Source organism: Mus caroli, chromosome 11, assembly GCF_900094665.2.
Source record: "Mus caroli chromosome 11, CAROLI_EIJ_v1.1, whole genome shotgun sequence".
NCBI lineage: Eukaryota > Metazoa > Chordata > Mammalia > Rodentia > Muridae > Mus > Mus caroli.
Window position 1 is genome coordinate 70,413,823 of NC_034580.1, and position 25,849 is coordinate 70,439,671.

The 25,849-nt window shown below is 47.2% G+C and overlaps 1 protein-coding gene across 1 annotated transcript; it reads left to right on the forward strand.

Moving 5' to 3' along the window:
- Positions 1 to 1,801: 1,801 nt before the first annotated feature.
- On the forward strand, positions 1,802 to 25,468 carry Prpf8 (pre-mRNA processing factor 8). Its single transcript, XM_021177904.1, has 42 exons — positions 1,802 to 2,216; positions 2,668 to 2,836; positions 3,937 to 4,101; positions 4,193 to 4,411; positions 4,524 to 4,736; positions 4,850 to 4,975; positions 5,056 to 5,161; positions 5,646 to 5,836; positions 5,962 to 6,081; positions 6,166 to 6,355; positions 6,466 to 6,585; positions 6,705 to 6,839; positions 7,190 to 7,319; positions 7,578 to 7,774; positions 8,046 to 8,252; positions 8,370 to 8,533; positions 8,663 to 8,789; positions 8,909 to 9,101; positions 9,555 to 9,742; positions 9,903 to 10,141; positions 10,346 to 10,492; positions 10,674 to 10,884; positions 11,474 to 11,590; positions 14,504 to 14,751; positions 14,854 to 15,033; positions 15,215 to 15,350; positions 15,473 to 15,642; positions 15,800 to 15,929; positions 16,050 to 16,196; positions 16,509 to 16,669; positions 17,229 to 17,420; positions 18,004 to 18,241; positions 18,354 to 18,482; positions 19,375 to 19,488; positions 19,565 to 19,738; positions 20,000 to 20,193; positions 21,313 to 21,552; positions 21,655 to 21,796; positions 24,299 to 24,439; positions 24,549 to 24,688; positions 24,795 to 24,997; positions 25,157 to 25,468. The coding sequence occupies exons 1-42, from the start codon at positions 2,117 to 2,119 to the stop codon at positions 25,309 to 25,311; spliced, it is 7,008 nt and encodes a 2,335-aa protein (XP_021033563.1). The 5' UTR covers positions 1,802 to 2,116; the 3' UTR covers positions 25,312 to 25,468.
- The last annotated feature ends 381 nt before the right edge of the window (positions 25,469 to 25,849 follow it).

Sequence of the window (25,849 nt, forward strand, 5' to 3'; positions counted from 1 at the left end):
CTTTCCTCATCAGGCTATAATATAGACTCTCCCTGCAATATTTAGAAATGTTCTACAGTCAGCTACATCCTCAGTCCTGCTCCTATATTTTTTCCTAAGCTTCCTTCTAAGGCCTTTATTGGTCTATGATTTACACAGATTTTTTTTTTTTTTTGTCTATAGCATGAGTTAGAGTGATTGTTGCCAGATAGAGGAAAGAGAAATGAGAGAAGAAAATTGTTACCAGTGAAATTCCCCAGAGACATTTCTAATTTTTCTAGGTTATTTCCTTTCCATCTCCCAAGGAAGCACGATTATTTTATGTTTTGATACAGTCTCTCTATGTAACCTTGGCTGTACTGGAACTTGCTATGTAGATTTGGCTGGCCTTGAAAACACAGACTCTTGAAAACTGCCTCTGCCTTCTCAAGTTCTGGGATTACCATCATGGCTGGCAGGGTTTTTATTTTTATTCTTCAGTTTATTTCGTTGCTTATAGCTCCAGGCATTAAATCTAGTACTTTACTTCTTTTTTTTTTTTTTTTTTTCCGAGACAGGGTTTCTCTGTGTAGCCCTGGCTGTCCTGGAACTCACTTTGTAGACCAGGCTGGCCTCGAACTCAGAAATCCGCCTGCCTCTGCCTTCCGAGTGCTGGGATTAAAGCCGTGCGCCACCACGCCCGGCTGTACTTTACTTCTAATAAGCAAGCATTAAGCTCAAAATCTGGTGCCCTGAAGTCAGATTAGCATGCTCTGCTTGCCAATGCTCATCACGCTGCGTTACAAGAATCTTTAGGCATTGGGAGAGACAGCTTAGGGGTTAAAAAGATTTATTGCTTTTGCAGGGGACCCAGGTTCCCAGCACCCAAGTGGTAGATCATATCTATCTCCATTCCAGGGGAGCTAATGTCTTCTTTTAATCTCCCTGGGTACCAGGCATGTCTGTGGTGGACAGGCATATATGAAGGCAAAACATTAATGATTCTTTGGTATGTTTTGTTTTGTTTTTGAGGTTTGATAAACACTATATAGCCAAGGAAGAATTTGAATGTCTTCTTGAAAAAAAATTATTTTATGTATATGGGTTGTTTGGGTTGCATGTCTGTATATGCACCATGTGTGTTCTGTATCTACAGAGGGCAGAAGAGGGTTTTAGATCCCCTAGAATCAGAGTTACGGACAGTTGTGAGGCACCATGTGCTGGGGATCACACTAGGTTCTCTGGAAGAACAGCTAAGGCTCTTAATCGGTCAGTCATCTTTCCAGGACCAGACCTTGAATTTATGACTATTCTGTCTTTCACCTCCCGCCCCTCCACCACCGCCCCCCCCCCCCCCGAGTGCTGAGATCCTACAGGTCTATGCATTGCCACAAACTGAAGTACATTCCCATCCCAGATCATCATATATTTTTGCCAGCCTTCCTTCTGCTTTGGATGTTCCAAGAGTTATTTGACTCTTTGGTACATAGTTACCACTATTAACAGTAATGTAATGGAGGATAGAAGAACAAAGGATTCATTGAGTAGGAGTTAGTACTACATATCAGCTCTGAATTCATGAGAATAAATATAGGGGAAATGTACAACGTACGCAAACTTATTAAAATTGTATGGCTTTGGCTTTGGGGGAGCAATATCAATAGCCAATTAAATGTCAGATCTATTAGAGAGGGAACCTAAACCGACTGGCAGAAGGCGGGGCGTGAGCCTCCCCGGACCACACCCCTCCTGGTGAAATCCGCTTTTAGACCCGCCTCTCCGACTTGGGCTGCAACGTCAATTGGGGATGTCGCTAATCCATCAGAGCATCTCGGCGTCTATTGGGTGAATTTCTGAGCCCGGTTGCGCACTTCCTGGAGTTGGGAACGCGGAGCGGACGTCGTCTTTCCGCCATTGCTCTGCGAGCCTAGCCGCTACCTGAGTGAGGGGCGACAGGTGGGTGGTGGGTGTCTGAGGCTGAGCGCAAGGTAATCGAGTGGGCCGAGCGGCCTAAGGAGCTGCGCCAGGCCCGGGTCCCGAGCGCTCAGCCCGGCTAGAGTGCAGGCCAGGGGGCTCCGGACGTGTTCCATCTGCCCCTTGTGGGCCCGGGCCTAGCTCTTTAGTTTTGGCCTGCCTCTCTATCCCAGATTCTCCCGGCATGGCCGGAGTGTTTCCTTACCGAGGGCCCGGTAACCCGGTGCCCGGCCCTCTAGCCCCGCTGCCGGATTATATGTCAGAGGAGAAGCTGCAGGAGAAAGGTGAGAGGCGAACGGGAACGGCGTGCGCAGGCCCGAACGTGTAGGCGGGTTTCATTTCTTCCCTCTATAGGCAGGTCATCAGGGGTGTGCTTATTAGCACTATTTACATTTTTAAAAATTGAGTCCAATCATTGAAAGTTTGGAAGCGCCTGTTATTTTGCAGGAGCTAATTGTGTACGTGTGTGTGTGTACGTGTGTGTGTGTGTGTAAAATGCATCAATGACGATAAAACCTGCTTCTTTATAGGGTTTGCATTACAATGTAGGACTTAGACAACAGCCCTCCCCTAAACATCTATAGCAAAAATATCAGGTGGTTTGGGGTAGTAAAATGGCAGGATACTTGGCAGTGAGTATTTCTCGTCACAGTGTGCTGAGGGTTGCCCCAGGGCAAGAGTTGGGGATAACTAGGGTTAATGTGTGCAGCCCTTTAAGCGGAGGTGCTTTTCTAGCTCGAAAATGGCAGCAGTTGCAGGCCAAGCGATATGCAGAGAAGCGGAAATTTGGGTTTGTGGATGCTCAGAAGGAAGACATGCCCCCAGAACATGTCAGGAAGATCATTCGAGACCATGGAGACATGACCAACAGGAAGTTCCGTCATGACAAAAGGGTCTATTTGGGGTGAGTAACATCCCAGGATAATATCATATGGAGTTTGACTTCTTTCCTTCCTCTGCCCCTTCATTGATAGTGCTGGATAGAGGGACTAGCATTTGGAACGTGACTTTTTAACTGAGACACAGTTTCCCTGTGTGGGCATTTCTGCCCTGGATTTAGCTCTGTAGACTGGGCTGCCCTTGAACTGACAGGGATCCCCATGCCTCTGCCTCGAAAAGAGCTGGGATTAAAGGCAGATGTTGGGCTTACATACAGTGTAACGACACCAACTTGTTGCCGGGCAAGGTAATAGCAAATGCCTGTAATCCCAGCACTCGGGAGTCAGGTGACTTTGAGATTGAGGATGGCCTGGTTTACAGAGTGAGTTCTATAACTGATAAGGCTGGACAGAGAAACTCTGTCCTGAAAAATAAAACAACAACAAAAATAACTTAAGCAGCCGTGGTAGTGTTTGCATGTAATCTCAGCCCTTGAGCTGCAGAAGCAGGAGCATCATGAGCTTGAGGCCAGCTTGAACTACCTGGTGAGATGCTCCATCAAAAACAGCAAAGCCACATGTGATGGCACAGGCATTTAGTCTCTGCGCATGGGAGACAGAGATAGGTGAGACTTCTGTTCTATGCAGTGAGTTTCAGGCCAGCCAGGGCTATACGGTGGGACCCTGTCTCAAACAACAATAAACATTATTACTGTTATTTTTGAAACTTTCTTTTTGTCTTCAGTGAATAGACCGTATTTGGTCCTTTCCTTTTAGGAGTATAAGTTTAGTGGTATGATGGATGAGAGACAAATGGTTACCATATAGGACAGGGAAGGTATTGGTATTTACAGGAAGGGTAGAAGGAAGTTGCTTTCAAAGGGATGGGTGTTAGTTTCTACAGGCTGAGTCCCACACCAAGACATTTGGAAGGGAGAGTGGTATTAGATGAAGGTGGAGATGAGGAGGCAGGACTTGTGATTGTGTAGGGCCTAAGTCCTAATTTGGGACTTTGGAGTATAAGGCAGCATTTTGTGAGGAACACGTGATAACTGTATGGCTTGTCAGCAGGGGACAGATAACAGAACCCTTAGTTCTTTCTCATGGTCTCTCCTCCTCGTTGCAGAGCTCTTAAGTACATGCCTCATGCGGTTCTCAAGCTCCTGGAGAACATGCCCATGCCTTGGGAGCAGATCCGGGATGTGCCTGTACTGTACCACATCACTGGAGCCATCTCCTTTGTTAACGAGATTCCCTGGGTTATCGAGCCGGTTTACATCTCCCAGTGGGGGTGAGAAGGGCTGGTATCTGGTGGGAGGTGTTGGGCGCTGGGGTGGGGTGTTGCAGCTGAGATCAGTGGACATGATGCTCTTGGATTCTAGGTCAATGTGGATCATGATGCGTAGAGAAAAAAGAGACAGGAGGCATTTCAAGAGGATGCGTTTCCCCCCTTTTGATGACGAGGAACCGCCCCTGGATTATGCCGACAACATCTTAGATGTTGAGCCACTGGAAGCCATTCAGCTAGAGCTGGACCCAGAGGAGGATGCCCCTGTGTTGGACTGGTTCTATGACCACCAGCCGTTGAGAGACAGTAGGAAGTGAGTGGAACTAATTTCTGTGAGAGTTCTGCAAACAGGAGCTGTGGGGAGGCAGTAGGTAAGCGACTGGGCTCAATGCCTACTTGATGGGGGCCCTCCATCTTTTCCCTAGGTACGTTAATGGTTCCACCTACCAACGCTGGCAGTTCACATTGCCTATGATGTCCACTCTCTACCGACTGGCCAATCAGCTTCTGACTGACCTCGTAGATGACAACTACTTCTATCTCTTTGATCTGAAGGCCTTCTTTACCTCTAAGGCACTCAACATGGCCATTCCTGGGGGACCCAAATTTGAGCCTCTTGTTCGAGACATCAACTTACAGTAAGTTGGGAGAATATCAATTTTAGGCGCCTTGTGTGTGTTAAAGTTTAATATTTATCTTAAGATCCTGTCTAACAGTGGAACTAGACAACTCACTTGACTGTCTGTCCTAGGGATGAAGACTGGAATGAGTTTAACGATATTAATAAGATCATCATCCGTCAGCCTATTCGTACTGAGTACAAGATTGCTTTTCCTTACCTGTATAACAACCTTCCACACCACGTTCACCTGACCTGGTAAGACGCTTGCAGCATAGCAGTTAGAATGGAGAAGGCCAGAGCACGAGAACGTTGGCTGACTCTTCTCTTTGTTATAGGTACCACACTCCCAACGTTGTGTTCATCAAGACTGAGGATCCTGATCTGCCAGCTTTCTACTTTGATCCTTTGATCAACCCAATCTCCCATAGGCACTCAGTCAAGGTAAGAGGAAATCACATGTTTGGAGGGTGGCTGGGAATGAGAGTCCTGAAGATTGAGCTTGGGGCCTTATGCATGCAAGTTTTCTGCCACTCAGCAGCCTATGCCTCACTTTTTTCTTTTCGGACATATAGTGTAGGTTAGCCTAAATTGGCTGTGTGGTTTCATGTTGGTCTTACTCATTCAGTCCCTTTGTCTTAGCCTCTGCCTACATACTGGGATTTCAGGCTTCCTTTCTTGAGCTCAGGAGTTTTGGTCAGGAACTGATGGCAGTGGGTACTTCCTATGGTGTGATACTAGAGCTCCTTTGGGAGGCTTTTAGTGGTAAGCGGGTGGGTTGATTTCCTGCTTAGCTCTCTTCTCTACTCCCTTGGCTTCTTTATCTAGCTCTTTAGGCTGCTCTTGTCAGGCATGTGTAGCCACTACTGCCCATCTCAGTTCTGCACTCAGTGAGTGGGAAATGAACCCGCGAGGATTTCTTTTTCAGAGCCAAGAACCACTGCCTGATGATGATGAAGAGTTTGAACTCCCAGAGTTTGTCGAGCCCTTCCTGAAGGATACACCTCTCTATACAGACAACACAGCCAATGGCATTGCCCTGCTCTGGGCACCACGGCCCTTCAACCTACGCTCTGGTCGTACCCGCCGGGCCTTGGACATACCCCTTGTCAAGAACTGGTGAGGCTTCTCCCTAAGGGATAATAGAACAGTTTATGAGAAAAGACGGTCTGGATGGGCATGCGGCCTTCCCAGGGGGTCTGGAAGGAGAAGTGGGTAAGGCTCTGATGGGCTTATTTAACCAGGTATCGGGAGCACTGTCCTGCTGGGCAGCCTGTGAAGGTTCGAGTCTCTTATCAGAAGCTGCTTAAGTACTATGTGCTGAATGCCCTCAAGCACCGGCCTCCCAAAGCCCAGAAGAAGAGGTACGGTGCTGGAGGCCCCTGCTACACCTTGTGTTCCAAAAATGTCACTCTGCCACTTTAACGCTCGTCTTTATTTTTACCCAGGTATCTGTTCCGTTCTTTCAAAGCTACCAAATTCTTTCAGTCCACCAAGCTGGACTGGGTGGAGGTAGGGCTGCAGGTTTGCCGCCAGGGCTACAACATGCTCAACCTTCTCATTCACCGGAAGAACCTCAACTACCTGCACTTGGACTACAACTTCAACCTGAAGCCTGTCAAGACGCTCACCACCAAGGTCCTGTCGGGGATCTCGCGGCTCTGCTGCGCTTAGGGGTGGACGGGACTGTGCATACCTCCTTCTGTGGCCGCTATCATTAATGTTCTTTGTGTTCTTGGCCTTTTCAGGAAAGAAAGAAATCCCGTTTTGGGAATGCTTTCCATCTGTGTCGGGAAGTACTGCGTTTAACCAAGCTGGTTGTGGACAGCCATGTGCAGTATCGCTTGGGCAATGTAGATGCCTTCCAGGTGAGGCCATGCTGCCTGGACCCCTGCCCGGATGGAGAGACAGGGTAAAGCCTGTGCTGGCTTTGGAGCTGGCTCTGGCTCTAAGTCTAATGGGTGATTTTTTTTTTTTTTTTTTGCAGCTGGCAGACGGTTTGCAGTATATATTTGCCCATGTGGGACAGTTGACAGGCATGTATCGATACAAATATAAGCTGATGCGGCAGATCCGCATGTGCAAGGACTTGAAACATCTCATCTATTACCGCTTCAACACGGTGAGACCCAGCCCTCACTGCCAGCCTTCACACACCCTTGCTTTTTCTTTGCAGTTAGAGCTCTTCCCCAGGACCTCCTTAGAGAGAAGCTCTTGACTATGTCCTTACTATATTCAATGAATCACAGCACTTCCCCTCAAACCTACCACTGAATCCATGCAGGAGCCTCAGTTTCTGCCTGAAATTCTTACATGCGTCCCTATTCTAGACTGTGAGAACTCAAACAGCATTTACCCTGTCTCACGGCAGCCTGATTATCATGTTCATCCTTCTACTTCTGCCCGGTTTTCTTTCTATCATTTCTCTAAAGGAATTGTTCATTTATGGTCATGATTTCTGCCTGACTGTAGGGTCCTGTAGGGAAAGGCCCTGGCTGTGGTTTCTGGGCTGCTGGCTGGCGGGTCTGGCTGTTCTTTATGCGTGGAATTACCCCTCTGCTAGAGCGATGGCTGGGCAACCTTCTGGCCCGACAGTTTGAAGGTAAGTGGTTTTCTCACCCAGGCTTGTGTTCCTGATGTTCTGTGTCTCTGTCTGCGCTTGTCATCTGTCCCAGGTCTGTGTTAAGTGACTCTGACCTACTCCTGTTCTGGTTCTCAGGCTGCTCTCTAGGATTTTGAGCTATCATGTGTTTGTATGTTTGTGACTGTCTGAAATGGCTTGTCTCTTTGCCATGTGTGGGTTGCATGGACACTTGTCACTATTTACTGATTTGATCTCTGGGCTGTCCTTCACTTCTAGGCCGTCACTCAAAGGGGGTGGCAAAGACAGTAACGAAGCAGCGGGTGGAGTCACACTTTGACCTGGAGCTCAGGGCGGCTGTGATGCACGACATTCTGGACATGATGCCTGAAGGCATCAAGCAGAACAAGGCCCGGACAATTCTGCAGCACCTCAGCGAAGCCTGGCGCTGCTGGAAGGCCAACATCCCTTGGAAGGTAGGCTCTCCTCCACCTCCAAGGAGGCCTGCCATTCATTCATCCTTCTGAGGTTAGGAGTACCACATCCTCACAGGATTGTCCACCTTCTCTTCTAATACCCCTCCTTCTTGAGACAGTCTCACTGTGTTGTCCTGGCTGAGCTGGAAGTCTGCAGGCCAGGCTGGTCTCAGACTCAAGAGATCAATCTGCCTCCGCCTCCATGCTGGGGTGCAGGTGTGAAGCACTATGCTTGGGTCTTAGTACTCTTTCATTGTGTCTGTACCTGCAGGTCCCAGGACTGCCAACACCTATAGAGAATATGATTCTTCGGTACGTTAAGGCCAAGGCTGATTGGTGGACCAATACTGCCCACTACAACCGGGAACGGATCCGTCGCGGGGCTACTGTAGACAAGACTGTTTGCAAAAAGAACCTGGGCCGCCTCACTCGCCTGTATCTGAAGGCAGAGCAGGAGCGGCAGCACAATTACCTGAAGGTTGGGACAGCTAGACTGGGTGTGGGGGCTGGGTGGTGAGGTGGACTGCAGAGTGAGGATCAGGCTTTGTCCTGGTGTGGACAGTAGTGGGAGACTAACCTGATGTTCACCTTCCAGGATGGGCCTTACATCACAGCCGAGGAAGCAGTGGCCGTGTATACCACCACTGTGCACTGGCTGGAGAGCCGGAGATTTTCTCCCATCCCCTTCCCTCCACTCTCCTACAAGCATGATACCAAGTTGCTCATCTTGGCTCTGGAGCGTCTCAAGGAAGCTTATAGGTAAGGGGTGGTTGGTGGGTTCCTGTTGGGAGGAGGGTAACAGAGAGAATGGCATTGTGGTCAGAGTTCAGAAGAAGGTATAGTTCTTTCTGGTTTAGCATCTCATTCACTTTCCTTTTGCTTTGTCAGTGTGAAGTCTAGGTTAAACCAGTCTCAGAGGGAGGAGCTGGGTCTGATTGAACAAGCCTATGACAATCCCCACGAGGCTTTGTCCCGCATCAAGCGTCACCTCCTCACACAGAGAGCCTTTAAGGAAGTGAGTAATATGTTCCCTCCGTTTTCTTTTGGTCTGTGTTCTTTATTCCTGGCAGATTATCTAGTGGGGGGCAGATTGCCTTAGGTGAATTGATGTGAGCCAGGTTCCTCCTCCCACAGGTGGGCATTGAGTTTATGGATCTCTATAGCCACCTTGTGCCAGTGTATGATGTGGAACCACTGGAGAAAATAACTGATGCTTACCTGGACCAGTACCTGTGGTATGAAGCAGATAAACGCCGTCTTTTCCCGCCCTGGATCAAGCCTGCTGACACAGAGCCACCACCACTGCTTGTTTACAAGTGGTGTCAAGGTACAACTTTGCTGGAGTTACCCTCCACAGAGAAAGGAGATGATTGGGCTCTGTATAAACATTCAGGCCTAGGCTGCATGGTCCGTTTTATTGCATAAGAGTGAGTAGTACTGCCAGGTGGTGGTTTCACGTGCCTTTAATCCCAGCACTTGGGAGGCAGAGGCAGGCAGATCTCTAAGTTTGAGGCCAGCCTGGTCTACAGAGTGAGTTCCAGGACAGCCAGGGCTACACAGAGAGACCCTGTCTAATAAAAAGAGAGAGTGAATACTACTGATGTTGAGCAAAGCTGACATTTATAGCAGTTGGGATGAATGAATAAATGGATGGATGGATGGATGGATGGATGGATGGATGGATGGTAGAGGGTTTTGGAATGTGTTGAGAGCTGCTGAGGTTACTAGTCCTGAAAAGAAATTTGTAATGTGCCATAGCTCCAGCATTTTTCTTTTGTAGGCATCAATAACCTGCAGGATGTGTGGGAGACGAGTGAGGGCGAGTGCAACGTCATGCTGGAGTCTCGATTTGAGAAGATGTATGAGAAGATTGACCTGACCCTGCTTAACAGGCTGCTGCGACTCATTGTGGACCACAACATAGCTGACTACATGACCGCCAAGAACAACGTAGTCATCAACTATAAGGTCTGTCCTGGAGCAAGGAGCAAAGGAATGTGTTGGGGCGTGTCTGACCCAGGGAGTTAGGATTTGCTGAGGGAGACTGGACCCTGAAGTGTCTGGGACACAGCCAACCCTAGTCATAGCTAAGAATTGTGGTTCTCTTTTTTTCCTTTTTCATTTCTAGGACATGAACCATACAAACTCATATGGAATCATCAGAGGCCTGCAGTTTGCCTCATTCATTGTACAGTACTATGGCTTGGTGATGGATTTGCTTGTACTGGGATTGCACCGGGCCAGTGAGATGGCTGGGCCTCCTCAGATGCCAAATGACTTTCTCAGTTTCCAGGACATAGCCACTGAGGCTGCACACCCAATCCGGCTCTTCTGTAGATACATTGATCGCATCCATATTTTCTTCAGGTAATGACACACAGCTCACTTACCCAACAGGGCTGGGAGCCAAGCTCTGTCTGTGCAGTGGCTCTTGTAGATTAGTTGATTAATTGCTTTTGGGCTATAAAGTGAAATGAAGCCTAGTGAGGAATAGGGTCCCTACTGTGGAACTAGAGTTCTTAAAGGGTCCTAGTATATTTGGAGTTCAACCATGTACCTGTCTTAACGTAGGTTCACAGCAGATGAGGCTCGGGATCTGATCCAGCGTTATCTGACAGAACATCCAGACCCCAACAATGAAAACATTGTTGGCTACAATAACAAGAAATGCTGGCCCCGAGATGCCCGAATGCGGCTCATGAAGCATGATGTCAACTTGTGAGTCTCAGCTGGGTTTGTGGGAATCACGAGGAAGTTAGTCCTAGGGACCCAAAAATCAATTAGGACTGAGGAGGTTGTGCCTTGGGTGGAAGGAATATAGGCCTATTGGGCTATCATCTACCTGGTCTTTGAATGTGTCTTCAACAGACTGAAGTGCCTCTGTGTTCTCTGTGGATAGGGGTCGGGCAGTGTTCTGGGACATCAAAAACCGGCTGCCACGATCGGTGACTACAGTTCAGTGGGAGAATAGCTTTGTGTCTGTGTACAGTAAAGACAACCCCAACCTGCTATTCAACATGTGTGGCTTTGAGTGCCGCATCCTGCCTAAGTGCCGCACCAGCTATGAAGAGTTCACCCACAAGGACGGGGTCTGGAACCTACAGAATGAGGTACAGTCCAGCAAGGACATCATTTTACGACCCCTGTAACTCTGGAGTCAATGGGTGAAGAACAGTCATAGCTTTTCATTATCATTAAGTGGGTTGGGTTTAGTCACAGTTAATCTTTGCTTGTTTAAACAGTGTCTCTGTAACACTGGCTGGCCTGTAGTTCACTTTGTAAACAAGACTGGCCCTGGTTGTCTCAGAGATCAGCCTGCCTCTGTCTCTACCTCCCAAGAAGTGTAAGGATTAAAGGCATGTGTGCTATTATGCTTTATCGATTGATTGAAACAGGGTCTCACTGTGTAGCTCTGACTAGCCAGCTTAGCCTTGAATTCTCATAGATCCACCCTCCACCTCTGCTGCTTCCTGAGTACTGAGATTAAATGCACACACTACCATGTTTGGCTTTTCACTTTGATTTTTGCCATGGCATTTGTGTGGACGTCAGAGGACAACTTGTAGTCTGTTCTGTGTGGGTTCTGGGGGCTTAAGTAAGGAACTAAGGCTTGGTAAACAGCACCTTGGCCTGCTCTGAGCCATTTCACCAGCCCCTTGGGAGTGTCTGAGACAAGTTAACACTGACTTTATGGTGTAGGTTACCAAGGAGCGGACAGCTCAGTGCTTCCTGCGTGTGGATGATGAGTCAATGCAACGCTTCCATAACCGTGTGCGGCAGATTCTGATGGCCTCTGGCTCCACCACGTTCACCAAGGTATGGAGGGCCGGAAACCTCAGATTTCCTGCCAGCCTCTGTCTTAGCATCCCTTCAGCTCGTCCCTGGTTTGAGTTCCCTCTTTCCCAACTTTGCCTAGTATTCTAATCTCCATGTATTATTTTGGGATGGCATCTTAGAATGTTAGATCTATTGAGTTTATTTCTGAGGATTCCCTGCAAAAATTTAACAGGCTGCATCTGTGGGGTTTTGATGATTTTTAGATCACAGCAAAAGTGGAGTCTATAATTTGAACAAAAGTATCTATTTGCATTTTCCCTTAGGCTTGTTATCTAAGTCAAACAGCTTATATTTTAGGGAGTAGCATATAATACCATTAAAATGCAGGGTCTTTTGTTTATATTTTTCCTTAAGTTGTTTCTGGGGCCCATTTAACACAGCTGAGGGAAGCTGGGGATTTGTTAGTTGTGTATATTAGGGTCTTGCAAGGCCAGATATCCCATGATGTAATTTTTTAACCATGGCTCTGAGGAATTAGCTTGTCCTTCTAGGTTGATCTCCCCATGATTGGTAACCTCTGTGCTGTAGGTACTTTGTACATACTAGATGCTAGCTATAAAGTAGAGCCCTTTCCCTTTGAGAGACAGACAGATACACGATCAAAGAACCCCTAATGTGTGATGTTTATGGAGCCTTACGTTATCTGGGAGCTGAGAATACCAGAGGTCATGAGTTCTGGTCCTGTCTGAGTGTGGAAGAAGAAAGGCTTCTTCTATAAGAAACAAAGTGAAGGTGTTCAGCTTTAGCAGAGGTGTGGAGATGTGCTTAATTACCATGGTGCTTGTGTTGTGTAAATATAAGAAGTTTAAGGTTTACTGCAGTAAGGTGTGGATTTGGATATTTTCTAGATCCCTGGAAATAGAATTTTCAGTAAATATAAAAATAATAAGGCATTCTCGACTTTAATTTTATAATTTTTTTCCAAGCCATGGTTTCTCTTCATGTAGCCCGGGCTTTCCAGGAACTTGACCTGTAGACCAGAGCTCCACTACCTCTGCCACCCAAGTGCTGGGATTGCAAGTGTGCGTCACCACCACAAGGCAGTTTTCTGATTGTGTTGTAAAGGTTGAAAGCTCAAGGATGAGTGAGACTGTCTGGAAGAGTGGAGACAGCTGAGGGTGATGGGAAGCTCTCAGGTGCACTGACGGACCAAGGCCCAGAATCAAGCAGGTGTTTAACAGCCTCAGTTGCCTGAGATCAGTTTGTTAGATAAGACTGAGTGAGACTCAGTGGGATTGGCAGTTAGGGTGTCGTTGATGACCTTAGAGTTATTTCAGTGTTGGGATGCAAGCCAGATTGTGTGGACAAAACTTGATTGGAGGTGAGTGGAGACAGTGAGTTTGCCAGAGCTGGAGTAGATGCGTTAGGATCTCCCTTTTATAGAGGGAGCTACACATCAGAACAGGCCTTTTTGTTTTTGGGAGTTTTTTACTTTTACTCACTTTCTTTTCTTTCTTTTTTTGGGGGGAGGGGGGAGTTGAGACAGGGTTTCTCTGTGTAGCCCTGGCTGTCCTGGAACTCACTCTGTAGACCAGGCTGGCCTNGAACTCAGAAATCCACCTGCCTCTGCCTCCCNGGTGCTGGGATTAAAGGCGTGCGCCACCACCGCCTGGCTCTCTTTTGTTTTTTGTATATTTACTTGTATACAATGCATTATAACCATATCAACCTCTTGTTATCCTCTTTAATCCCCGCTTCCTGCAGCCCCTTCCTTTAAAAAGGTGTGTGTGTGTGTGTGTGTGTGTGTGTGTGAGAGAGAGAGAGAGAGAGAGAGAGAGACAGGGTAGGTGTGGAGTATCGTGGGGCTCCATCACCCTCTTCCTACTCTTCCTATTCCTTTGAAGCAGGGTCTCTTCTGAAGTCTGCAGCTCTAGAAGCCTATGAGGTCCAGCAATCCTCCTGTCTCAGCCTCGCTCCGAGCCTTATGGAGGAGTGATGAGAGTTGAGGGAGGTGTTTCACAATCATGGTTAGACACTCATGATGTTGAGTCAGATTGCATTGTTGGGTCTGTTACTAGTTAAGACTTTGGGAGATCCTCTACTGCATCATCTATAAAATGAGTATAATCATATTTCTTAGCTAAAAAGGCTCTTGTGGGGCTGGTGAGATGGCTCAGTAGGTAAGAGCACCCGACTGCTCTTCCGAAGGTCTGAAGTTCAAGTCCCAGCAACCACATGGTGGCTCACAACCACCCGTAATGAGATCTAATGCCCTCTTCTGGTGCATCTGAAGACAGCTACAGTGTACTTACATATAATTAATAAATAAATAAATAAATAAATAAATAAATCTTTTTAAAAAAAGGCTCTTGTGAAAATTAAATAATGCATATAGTAGTCCAATAAGCCATATTTTATAAAGGGCTCATATTAATTAGATCAGAGATTGTGCTGAGCGCACACTGATGGGTGTGGACTTGTTTACTTTTTCTCCTCCTTTGCTTTTGTTTGTTCATTGGTTTGCTTGCTTAAGACAAACTTTATGTATAATCCAGGCCGACACTGAACTCCATCCTGATTTAGCCTCTGAAGTACTGGGATTACAGACATAAGCCACCTGACACTGATGTCAGGCTTCAACATATACATGTTCCCACACATATACATGTATACACACTTATACTCACAATGTATGCATCATATACGGCCACACCAGAAAACCCCCCAAAACCTCCCCCTCCCCTACCTCCCTGGTTAATAGAAAAAAGCTCCTTTTCTTCCTCTTGTTTAATTTTACTGTGTCTTGTAAATTTATATATTATATATATATTATTTTCTGTAACTACTAATGATTTTTAAGATGAACCGTCACAGTAGGGATGTAAGTAATTCACTAGTAACTGCAAGGCCTGCATTGCTCATGTGGAATTTACTCCTTTCCACTGACTTTAGATTGTGAATAAGTGGAACACAGCTCTCATCGGCCTTATGACATATTTTCGAGAGGCTGTGGTGAATACACAGGAACTCCTAGACTTATTGGTGAAGTGTGAAAACAAGATCCAGACACGTATCAAGATTGGATTGAACTCGAAGATGCCTAGCCGGTTCCCCCCTGTTGTATTCTACACCCCTAAGGAGCTGGGTGGGCTTGGCATGCTCTCGATGGGCCACGTTCTTATCCCCCAGTCTGACCTCAGGTATGGCCTGGGTGCTAGCTTCATTATTTCAACTGGGAGGGAAACGGGTGTTTGGTTACGTGTGATTTTACTTTTATCTCTTGTCTCAATTTTCCAAAACAGGTGGTCCAAGCAGACAGATGTGGGTATCACACACTTCCGTTCAGGAATGAGTCATGAAGAAGACCAACTGATTCCCAACTTGTACCGCTACATACAGCCATGGGAGAGCGAGTTCATCGACTCCCAGCGGGTCTGGGCTGAGTATGCACTCAAGAGACAAGAGGCTATTGCTCAGAACAGGTGGGCATGCGGAGAGTGTGCCAATCACACAGCTTTTGGGTCACAGCATTTTGAATCTTATATAGAGGCCATGGGCAGAGTATGTGTTTAGGAGTTAAGACTAATTCTGTTTATCCTTGGCCAAAGAATGTTGAATGCTTCCTCTTTGTGAGGAAGGATATTGACTCTTTTTTTCTGGCAGACGCTTGACTTTAGAAGATTTAGAAGATTCATGGGATCGAGGCATTCCCCGGATCAATACCCTCTTCCAGAAAGACCGGCACACATTGGCTTATGATAAAGGCTGGCGTGTCCGAACTGACTTTAAGCAGTACCAGGTATGTGGAGTGGAGAGTAGAGCAAGTTTCTCCCAATCAGGATATTTCTGGCATCCGTGTCACTTAGAGTGGGAGACACCCAGACACTTACTTCACTGTACTTGCCTTATCTTGCTGTCTAGGTTTTGAAGCAGAACCCCTTTTGGTGGACACATCAGCGGCATGATGGCAAGCTTTGGAACCTCAACAACTACCGCACAGACATGATTCAGGCACTGGGCGGTGTGGAGGGCATTCTGGAGCACACTCTCTTCAAGGGCACTTACTTCCCCACCTGGGAGGGTCTGTTCTGGTAAGGACACTGCCCCTGTACAGGGACCCGTCCCAACTACCTGAGCCTATCACTTGTGTGCTGTAGTGGCCTGCTGCTGCTGCTGCTTACCCAGTGAGAGCGAGGCACCTCTGGGAGGTGGGTGGGCAGCGTCTCACTTGGTTACTCTGCTCGTCAGGGAGAAAGCCAGTGGCTTTGAGGAGTCCATGAAGTGGAAGAAGCTGACCAATGCTCAGCGATCAGGATTAAACCAGATTCCTAATCGTAGATTCACCCTCTGGTGGTCCCCAACCATCAATCGAGCCAATGTGAGTGTGATTTCTCAGCAGGGGAGATGAGGGAAGGTGGTTTCTTTTGCTTTAATCTTTGTCCTAAGAAGTGGCCTGCTGTGGTCTCGGGTCTCTAAAGCCCTTTCTCTTTCCTGGCAGGTCTATGTGGGCTTCCAGGTGCAGCTGGACCTGACAGGAATCTTCATGCACGGCAAGATCCCCACACTGAAGATCTCTCTCATCCAGATATTCCGAGCTCACTTGTGGCAGAAGATCCACGAGAGCATCGTGATGGACTTGTGTCAGGTGGGCTGCAGTTGAGGGGTGACTTCACAGAGTCACATCACCTCACTGTTTTTCTAGTTTTGGAGACAGTCTATGTGGCCTTGGCCTAGAGATCCTTAGGCTGGCCTTGAACTCAGACCACCTACCTCTGCCTCCCAAGGGTTTGGATTAAAAGCATGCACTGCCTCACACGGCCAGCTTGCTCTTTTGAGAATGGGAAGTTTATCCTGGACATTCGAGGATTAGACTCCTACTGCTTCATCTAACTTCTCTTTGCACTCAGTGTGAGTGGATTTCTGTAACAGGGTACAACCCTCTCATCTTTACTCCCAGGTCTTTGACCAGGAACTGGATGCACTGGAAATTGAAACAGTGCAAAAGGAGACAATCCATCCCCGAAAGTCCTATAAGATGAACTCTTCCTGTGCGGATATACTACTCTTTGCCTCCTATAAGTGGAATGTCTCCCGGCCCTCGCTGCTGGCAGACTCCAAGTAAGTGTTTTGTGGTCCAGCTTTAGGTATCAGGAACCTTGGTGTTAATGTACTACTCATGTTACTTAAGGGATTAGCCCCGCCTCTTCGGTTTTGTTATTCTGGCTTAAACCTTATAATCCTATTGCCTCGGCCCCTCCAAATGCTTGCTGTACAAGAGTGGGCACCATTCCCAGCTTTTTGCTGACATTCTTTCAAACTTGGAGGTAATGTTAACCCCTGTAGCCCATCAGCAGTCAGACCTGCTCATTTCCTGGGGGTCTTGCTGATCTGTTTGATTTGCTTGTTTTCGTTTGAGATAGGGTTTCTCCTTGTAGCTCTGCCTGTCCTGGAACTCACTCTGTAGACCAGGCTGGCCTTGAACTCAGAATTATGCCTGCCTCTGCCTCCCAAGTGCTGGGATTACAGTCACGCACCACACGGCCGGCTCAGGCTCTCGCTGCTCTGCACTGAGGAAGGGGATGAGTTTGAGGTTTAGGTGCAGAGTTCTCATGATTCTGAGACATTCATTGCTTACGCTGTGGTTTCCTGGAAACTTGACCTTTTTCCCCACCCTTAGGGATGTGATGGACAGCACCACCACACAGAAGTATTGGATTGACATCCAATTACGCTGGGGAGACTATGATTCCCATGATATTGAGCGCTATGCCCGGGCCAAGTTCTTGGATTACACCACAGACAACATGAGTATCTACCCTTCGCCCACAGGCGTGCTCATTGCCATTGATCTGGCCTATAATCTACACAGGTGAGTGAGGGCTGAGAAGCATGGGTTTTCCATTAGCCCTGTACTTTCTGTTTGTTTTGTTTCATTTATTTGAAGTAGGGTCTCATTATATAGCCTTAGCTGGCCTAGAACTCACTCTATAGACCAGCTTGGCCCCAAACTCCCAGAGATCCACCTCTTTCAACCTCCTGAGTGCTGGTACTAAGGTGTGTGCTACCACAGCCTACACATTAGTCTTTACACCAGGTTTTTTTTGTTTTGTTTTGTTTTGTCTTTTCAAGACAGGGTTTCTCTGTGTACCCTTGGCTGTCCTGGAATTCACTCTGTAGACCAGGCTGGCCTCAAACTCAGAGATCTGCCTGCCTTTGCCTCCCAAGTGCTGGGATTAATGGTGTGTGCCACCACTGCCCGGCTTTTACACCAGTTTTAACTTGCCTGGCTAAGATGAGGTTTTTGTCTTCTGGGTCACTGACTGACTCTTCTCTGAGTATGTATGTGTGTTAGCAGATTACTACATAAGCCTGGCCAACTGTCTTTGTCCCTTTGCTGTACTTGGAGCTTTCTGCCTATGCTTAAGTTCTTGTGATTCCCTTCATTCTCACAGTGCCTATGGAAACTGGTTCCCAGGCAGCAAGCCTCTCATACAGCAGGCCATGGCCAAGATCATGAAGGCAAACCCTGCGTTGTATGTGTTACGTGAACGGATACGCAAAGGATTGCAGCTGTATTCATCTGAGCCCACTGAGCCTTACCTGTCCTCTCAGAACTATGGTGAACTCTTCTCTAACCAGATTATCTGGTTTGTGGATGACACCAATGTCTATAGAGTAACTATCCACAAGGTGAGTCTTGGATGCAGTGTGGGCGGGCATGCAGGCTTCAAGTGCCTGTGAGAGTAAGACACAGTAGAGTGATTATGTCTAGACCATGCTAACCAATATAGTTGTTCTTTAGACCTTTGAGGGGAACTTGACAACTAAACCCATCAATGGGGCCATCTTCATCTTCAATCCACGAACGGGACAGCTGTTCCTCAAGATAATCCACACATCTGTATGGGCTGGACAGAAGCGTTTGGGTCAGGTGAGCAGTTTAAATGATAGTGAGGCTATAGAACCTGGCTGTCTCTCTTGGTAGAGGGCAAAGGGACATGATAAAAAAATACTGATTTCTCTACTGAGAGACAGCATTTCTGGGTAGATCTTTGCAAGTTTGAAGCCAGCCTCTCTTTTTTTGGTTTTTTTTTTTTTTTTTTTGGTTTTTTGAGACAGGGTTTCTCTGTGTAGCCCTGGCTGTCCTGGCACTCACTTTGTAGACCAGGCTGGCCTCGAACTCAGAAATCCCCCTGCCTCTGCCTCCTGAGTGCTGGGATTAAAGGCGTGCGCCACCACGCCCGGCTTTTTTTTTTTTTTTTAAGACAGGGTTTCTCTGTGTAGCCCTGGCTGTCCTGGAACTCACTCTGTAGACCAGGCTGGCCTCGAACTCAGAAATCCGCCTGCCTCTGCCTCCCAAGTGCTGGGATTAAAAGCATGCGCCACCACACCCGGCTGAAGCCAGCCTCTTATATATTGAATTCTAAGCCATCCAGGACTGCATAGTGAGATCATGTCTCTAAAAATTAAATATTATTTTACTTTAATTGTGGGGGGTGGGGGCGACGACACCTACAGAAGCTAGGAGCATCAGATCTGGAACTAGAGTGACAGGCAGTTATAAGCTGCCTGGTGTGGATGTCGGGAACCACATCCTCACGTCTTCTGTAAGGGCATGATCTTAACCCGAAGCCAGTAGCTCTGGCGCCTGTCTTACTTCACTGTTTCTGAACATCATTAAACATGTAGGCAGGCACCTTTTTCTGATTACTAAGTTTAGCATCCATGTTCGTCATTATAGAAACCGTTTATTTCAAGATTTTTTTTTTCTAGATAATTGAGGAAGGTAGACTCAGTTTGTTTTGTTCCTTTTTGGTTATTAGTTGGCCAAGTGGAAGACTGCTGAGGAAGTGGCTGCCCTGATCCGATCTCTGCCTGTGGAGGAACAGCCTAAACAGATCATTGTCACTCGGAAAGGCATGCTGGATCCTCTGGAGGTGAGAGGTGGACGCAGTAGAAAGAGGTAGGCCCACGCCCTCTGGGCTGTGTCTCTGACTTCAGGCTTTCCTTTAGGTCCACTTACTGGATTTCCCCAATATTGTGATCAAAGGATCGGAGCTCCAGCTGCCCTTCCAGGCTTGTCTCAAGGTGGAGAAGTTTGGGGATCTCATCCTTAAAGCCACCGAGCCCCAGATGGTTCTTTTCAACCTCTATGATGACTGGCTCAAGACTATCTCATCCTACACGGTAATTAGATACCTTAGGAAGAGGGGCTCCCTGGGGTGAATGTGGAGTCAGGAGAGGATACTGTGTGCCTCAGGGGTCTCCAGAAGCCACTTGATGAGGTCATTTTTAAATCTTGACCTATGTATACAAAGAGCAGGAAATCTTGCAGAGGGGTTGGCACCTTAAGAAACTGGGGACAGTGCTAGCTTTCCTGTGAGGCTAGGGTAAAGGAGGAGAGAGCCTCACAAAACTGACAGTCATGCTTTGCACATCTTTTTCCAGGCTTTCTCCCGTCTCATTCTGATTCTGCGTGCTTTGCATGTGAACAATGATAGAGCAAAGGTGATCCTGAAGCCAGACAAGACTACTGTTACGGAACCGCATCACATCTGGCCCACGCTGACTGACGAGGAATGGATCAAGGTGGAGGTACAGCTCAAGGATCTGATCTTGGCTGACTACGGCAAGAAAAACAAGTGAGTAGGGGCCAGGTGTCCTAGTGCAGCGAGGGGAAGCCTGGCTCAGGACATAGGCTCTGGAGTTTGGAAACATTTAGGCTTACAAGTTTCTCAGATATTTTACCTGTGTTTGGTAATGCATGCCTGTAATCCCAGCACTCGGGAGGCAGAGGCAGGTGGATTTCTGAGTTCGAGGCCAGCCTAGTCTACAAAGTGAGTTCCAGGACAGCCAGGGCTANACAGAGAAACCCGGTCTTGAAAAACAAAAAAANAAAAAAAAAAAAAGAAAAGAAAAGAAAAAGAAAAAAAGAAAAATAACATTTTGGAAACTTAGGAAGAAACACGGTTCTCAGTGAAGGCATTGAAGCCATTTTGAACAGATTCACTCTCTTTTTTGTTCCTTCTGTCTGCATTTCTCTTGTGTTTTGAGACAGGATGTCATTCTATATCCCAGGCTGGCCTTAAAGCTTCCAACAGCCCTCTTGCCTTAACCTTGTAGCTGCTGGAATATCAGTATGTCTCACTACACCCAATTTGGGGTTTCCGTTTTTGAGAGTTGTCTTGTGTCAGGACAGTTTCTGTGGGAAAAGCTACAGAGGTGAAGGTCGTGTGCATTAGTGTGGTGCTGCTTGGCTGCAGGGAGTCTCCACAGAGTGACAGCATCTCCAGGTCCAGGGGTAAAGGTGCTGCTATCAGGAGTTCAGTCTCTAGAACCCACAGGAGGAGGAGAAACCTTCTCTAAGTTGTCCTTTGACCTCTGCATTTGCACTGTGATACATGTCTTCCTCCTCCAGAGTAAATACATTTAAAAAGAAATGTTACCGGCTGGAGAGCTGGCTCAGTGGTTAAGAGCACTGACTGCTTTTCCAGAGGTCCTGAGTTCAAATCCCAGCAACCACATGGTAGCTCACAACCATCTGTAATGGAATCCAATGTCCTCTTCGAGTGTGTCTGAAGACAGCTCCAATGTGTACTTATATAAATAAAATAAACATTTAAAAAAAAAAAGAAATCTTACTTGAGGATTATCTTGGCAGAGTATACCCACTGTCTACCCAAGTCTACTTTATCATCAAGACAAAAGGGACTTGTGGGAAGGAAGAGCTCCTTCTCTTTTAACTCTCAGTGTCCCCACAGCGTGAATGTGGCGTCACTGACACAGTCAGAAATTCGAGACATCATCCTGGGAATGGAGATCTCGGCGCCATCGCAGCAGCGGCAGCAGATAGCTGAGATTGAGAAGCAGACCAAGGAACAGTCCCAGCTCACTGCTACCCAGACTCGAACTGTCAACAAGCACGGTGACGAGATTATCACTTCAACCACTAGCAACTATGAGACCCAGACCTTCTCATCAAAGACTGAATGGAGAGTCAGGTACCGTGGAGGCATGGAGCCACGTGGGATGGACGGACAGGTCTGTTGATGTTGCTGCATGGGCTTGCGCTGAGATGCTGACATTCCCTGTCTGTCCTTTAGGGCCATCTCTGCTGCCAACCTGCATCTACGGACCAATCACATTTATGTTTCATCTGATGACATTAAGGAGACTGGTTATACGTACATTCTTCCGAAAAATGTGCTTAAGAAGTTCATCTGCATATCTGATCTCCGTGCCCAAGTGAGTAGCTATGGCTCACACCTGGACCACAGTGTGAGCCCACTTAGTCTGCGCCTAACATTCATCTGAGAGTTCCAGAAACTTTGAGGTGCTTCTTTCTTTCTTTTTCTTTTCTCGAGACAAGGGTTTCTCTGTGTAGCCCTGGCTGTCCTGGAGCTCACTCTGTAGACCAGGCTGGTCTTGAACTCAGAGATCTGCCTGCCTCTGCCTCTCAAGTGCTGGGATTAAAGGTGTGTGCCACCACTGCCCGGCTTTTTTTTTTTTTTTACAAGACAGTTTCTCTGTGTAACCCTGACTGTCCTGAAACTCACTCTGTAGACCAGGCTGGTCTTGAAATCAGAGATCTGCCTGCCTCTGCCTCTCAAGTGCTGGGATTAAAGGTATGTGCCACCACTGCCCGGCTTTTTTTTTTTTTTTTTTGAGGTGCTTATTTCAAAATTTATGGATGAATGAATAATTTTAAAAAGACAGCACAAACAAAGGGGTATCAAAACATTTTGTAAAGCTAGGGCAATTAAGAGAAAATTTTATTGGGGTAGAATTTATTGGCAGAGAGTAATAACAAATAGATTCAGATATGTATTTGTTTGACATGCTGTATTGAATCTGTATGACTGCATGCTTTATGATGTCGAGATAGGAAAGGACAGGATCTTTTCTTCACACCACTCACAAGTAAAATCCAAATAGAGTAAAATACTAGAGTACTAGAAGGAAATACTGAAGACCTAGTATTGGGAAAACCATTAAACACAACATTAAGCAGAGCTGGGCATGGTGGTACACACCTTAATCCCAGTACTTGGACAGCTGAGGAGACAGGATTGCTGTGAGTTTAAAGGCAAACTCTAGAAGTAGAGGTGGGATGGTCAGGAGTTCAAAGCCAGCTTTTGTGGCATGCTGAGTTCTAGTCAGCAGGTACCCAAGAAACTTTCTCAAAACAATACACAAAACCTAGCATGAAAATGGCAGGCTGGTGAAATGGCTCTATAGGTACAGATGCTTCTGTCAAGTCTGCTAACCGCAGTGTAAGCTCCAGAATCTACGCAGTAGAGAGAGAGAACTGACTCTTGCAAACTGTCCTGTGCTGTCCACATACCCAGTGTGACGCACATGGACACACATGCACATTCATGTTTTAAAAGTGTTAAAACTTGCAGGGCAGTGGTGGCGCACGCCTTTAATCCGAGCACTTGAGAGGCAGAGGCAGAGGCAGGTGGATTTCTGAGGCCAGCCTGGTCTACAAAGTGAGTTCCAGGATAGCCAGGGCTCCACAGAGAGACCCTGACTGGAAAAACAAACAAAAAAGTGTTAAAACTTGGACAGCAGAGAAAGTGTGCCACACAAAGTTGACTGAGTTAAGACCCCAAATCCCACTGTGGAAGGAGAGAGCCAGCTCTTCAGAGTTGTCCTCTGACCGCCACATGCACACCATGCATGCAGTCACCCACAGGTGTGTGTAAAATAGTAATAATAAAGTGAAGAAGGAAGAAAGGGGGCTGGAGCAGTTGGTGCTCTTCCGGAGGTCCTGAGTTCAATTCCCAGCAACCACATGGTGCTCTCAACCATCTGAAATGGGACCTGATGCCCTCTTCTGGTGTGTCTGAAGACAGTGACAGTATACCCACATACATAAAGTAAATTAATATTTTTTTTTTAAAGAAAAGCTCTTTTATAACAGTTCTATATGAGTTCAAGGCCAACTTGGTCTACATAGTGAGTTCCAGGACAGCTAGAGCTACATAGCAAGACCCTGTTTCAGAGAGAGAGAGAGATTGACTTAAAAGGGAAAGAAAAAGGCTACAGATAGGCTGGAGAGATGGCTCAGTGGTTAAGAGTACTGACTGCTCTTCCAGAGGTGCTGAGTTCAAATCCCAGCAACCACATGGTGGCTCACAACTATCTGCAATGAGATCTGACACCCTCTTCTGGTGTGTCTGAAGACAGCTACAGTGTAGTTACATATGATAAATAAATAAATCTTAAAAAAAAAAAAAAAGGCTACAGATATAGAGAAAGCTCAACCGCAGAATGCTTACCTGGTATGCATTACCTATGCACACCTGGGTTTGGTTTCTTGAGAAGAAAAAAACCCTGAGGCCGCTGAGGTGGCTCAGTGGGTGAAGCACTTCTCATGGGAGCCGGACAAGCTGAGTTTGATGCTCCAGAACCCCTGTAAAGGTGAAAGAAGAGCCTGTCATAGAATTTTCCTCTGACCTTCACATACACTCAGTGCCACACATACAGAATAATAATACATTAAAAACATTTTTGTATGTAGGTGTTTTTTCTGTACATCATATGCAGGCAGTACCTGTAGAGAGCAAAAGAAGGTTCTAAAACTGGAGTTACAGACAGTTGTGAGCCACCATGTGGCAGGTCCTCTGGAAGAGCAACCAGTACCCTTGACCAGTGAGCCGCCTCTCAGCCCCAACAATAAAATTTGTGAAACTTCTGGCATTCTGGGTCGGTACTAAGAAGACCTTCTGATCTCATCTCTAGATTGCAGGATACCTGTATGGGGTGAGCCCTCCAGATAACCCTCAGGTGAAGGAGATCCGTTGTATTGTGATGGTGCCGCAGTGGGGCACGCACCAGACTGTGCACCTGCCCAGCCAGCTGCCCCAGCATGAGTACCTCAAGGTTAGTGGTGGTGGTGGAGCCTGGGAGTGCACTTACTGTCATGCTACCCTAATGGGTGACATTTGTCTGCAGATGGGTTGAACATCTCTTTATTGCTGTTTGCCTATAGGAGATGGAACCCTTAGGTTGGATCCACACTCAGCCCAATGAATCCCCCCAGCTATCACCCCAAGATGTCACCACTCATGCCAAAATCATGGCTGACAACCCATCTTGGGATGGGGAGAAGACGATTATCATCACGTGCAGGTTGGTGTGGACCTCCTGGGTAGAAATACTATAGAGCAGGCATGGCAGGCCAGGGCCTGGATTGGTGGCTTGAGCGCTTACCCTGTCCCTGTCCCCCGCACCCCAGCTTCACACCAGGCTCCTGCACACTGACAGCCTACAAGCTGACGCCCAGTGGGTATGAGTGGGGCCGGCAGAACACAGACAAAGGCAACAACCCCAAAGGCTACCTACCCTCGCACTACGAGAGGGTTCAGATGCTCCTGTCTGACCGTTTCCTCGGCTTCTTCATGGTCCCTGCCCAGTCCTCCTGGAACTACAACTTTATGGGTACGTGATTGTGTGTGCCCAGGAAGTGTTGGGTGGAGACAGGTGACCAGCATGCTTGGTTAGTTCTTGAGGTCTGGCTGCCTTGGAAACGGCCCAGGGGCTCAGGCTGGGTGAGGCGGGCAGAACCTTATTAACTTCTGATGTTTCCCCTCCCATTAGGTGTTCGACATGATCCCAACATGAAATATGAACTGCAGCTTGCAAACCCCAAGGAATTCTACCATGAGGTCCACAGGCCCTCCCACTTTCTCAACTTCGCCCTTCTGCAGGAGGGTGAGGTGTACTCTGCAGACAGAGAGGACCTCTATGCCTAGTTACTTCCTTCTGCTTCAGATCCCAAAGCCTGGAGCCTCTTGAACGCCCTCCCCAGACAAGCTGCTGACATTCAGCAGTCTGCCCCTTTGTGTTTTGTGCTTGTGTTGTTGATAGATTGTAATCCTGAACAAAATGTAATAAATTTTATAAATAGTGCTTTTGTTTTCTTGCTGTTGTGAGGTCAAATTCTGGGTCTAGGCATTTGAGGATTGGGGACTAGCTTGGGCAGTTCACAGCAAGGTACTGGACTCTGCCTTCAGAGCCTTGAGGCCTTCTCCATTGGAGGCTTTGAGGCTACCCTAGACTCAGGGAGCTGAGTTGGGGCTGGCTTATTACTTTGAGCATATTTGCTGGTTTCTCTGTAAAAGTACTTGGAATCTACCTATTTTCAGCATCACTTCTTGGACTGTGTGGTCCTTCTATAGCTGTAGTGCCCAGCCTCGTTTATTTGTAAACTTTGTGTGGTTCCTGGTGGGGGAACAAACTTAAGTGACTGTCCCTGCAGTCCAGTAGAGGTTGTTTGCTGACCTTCAGTCT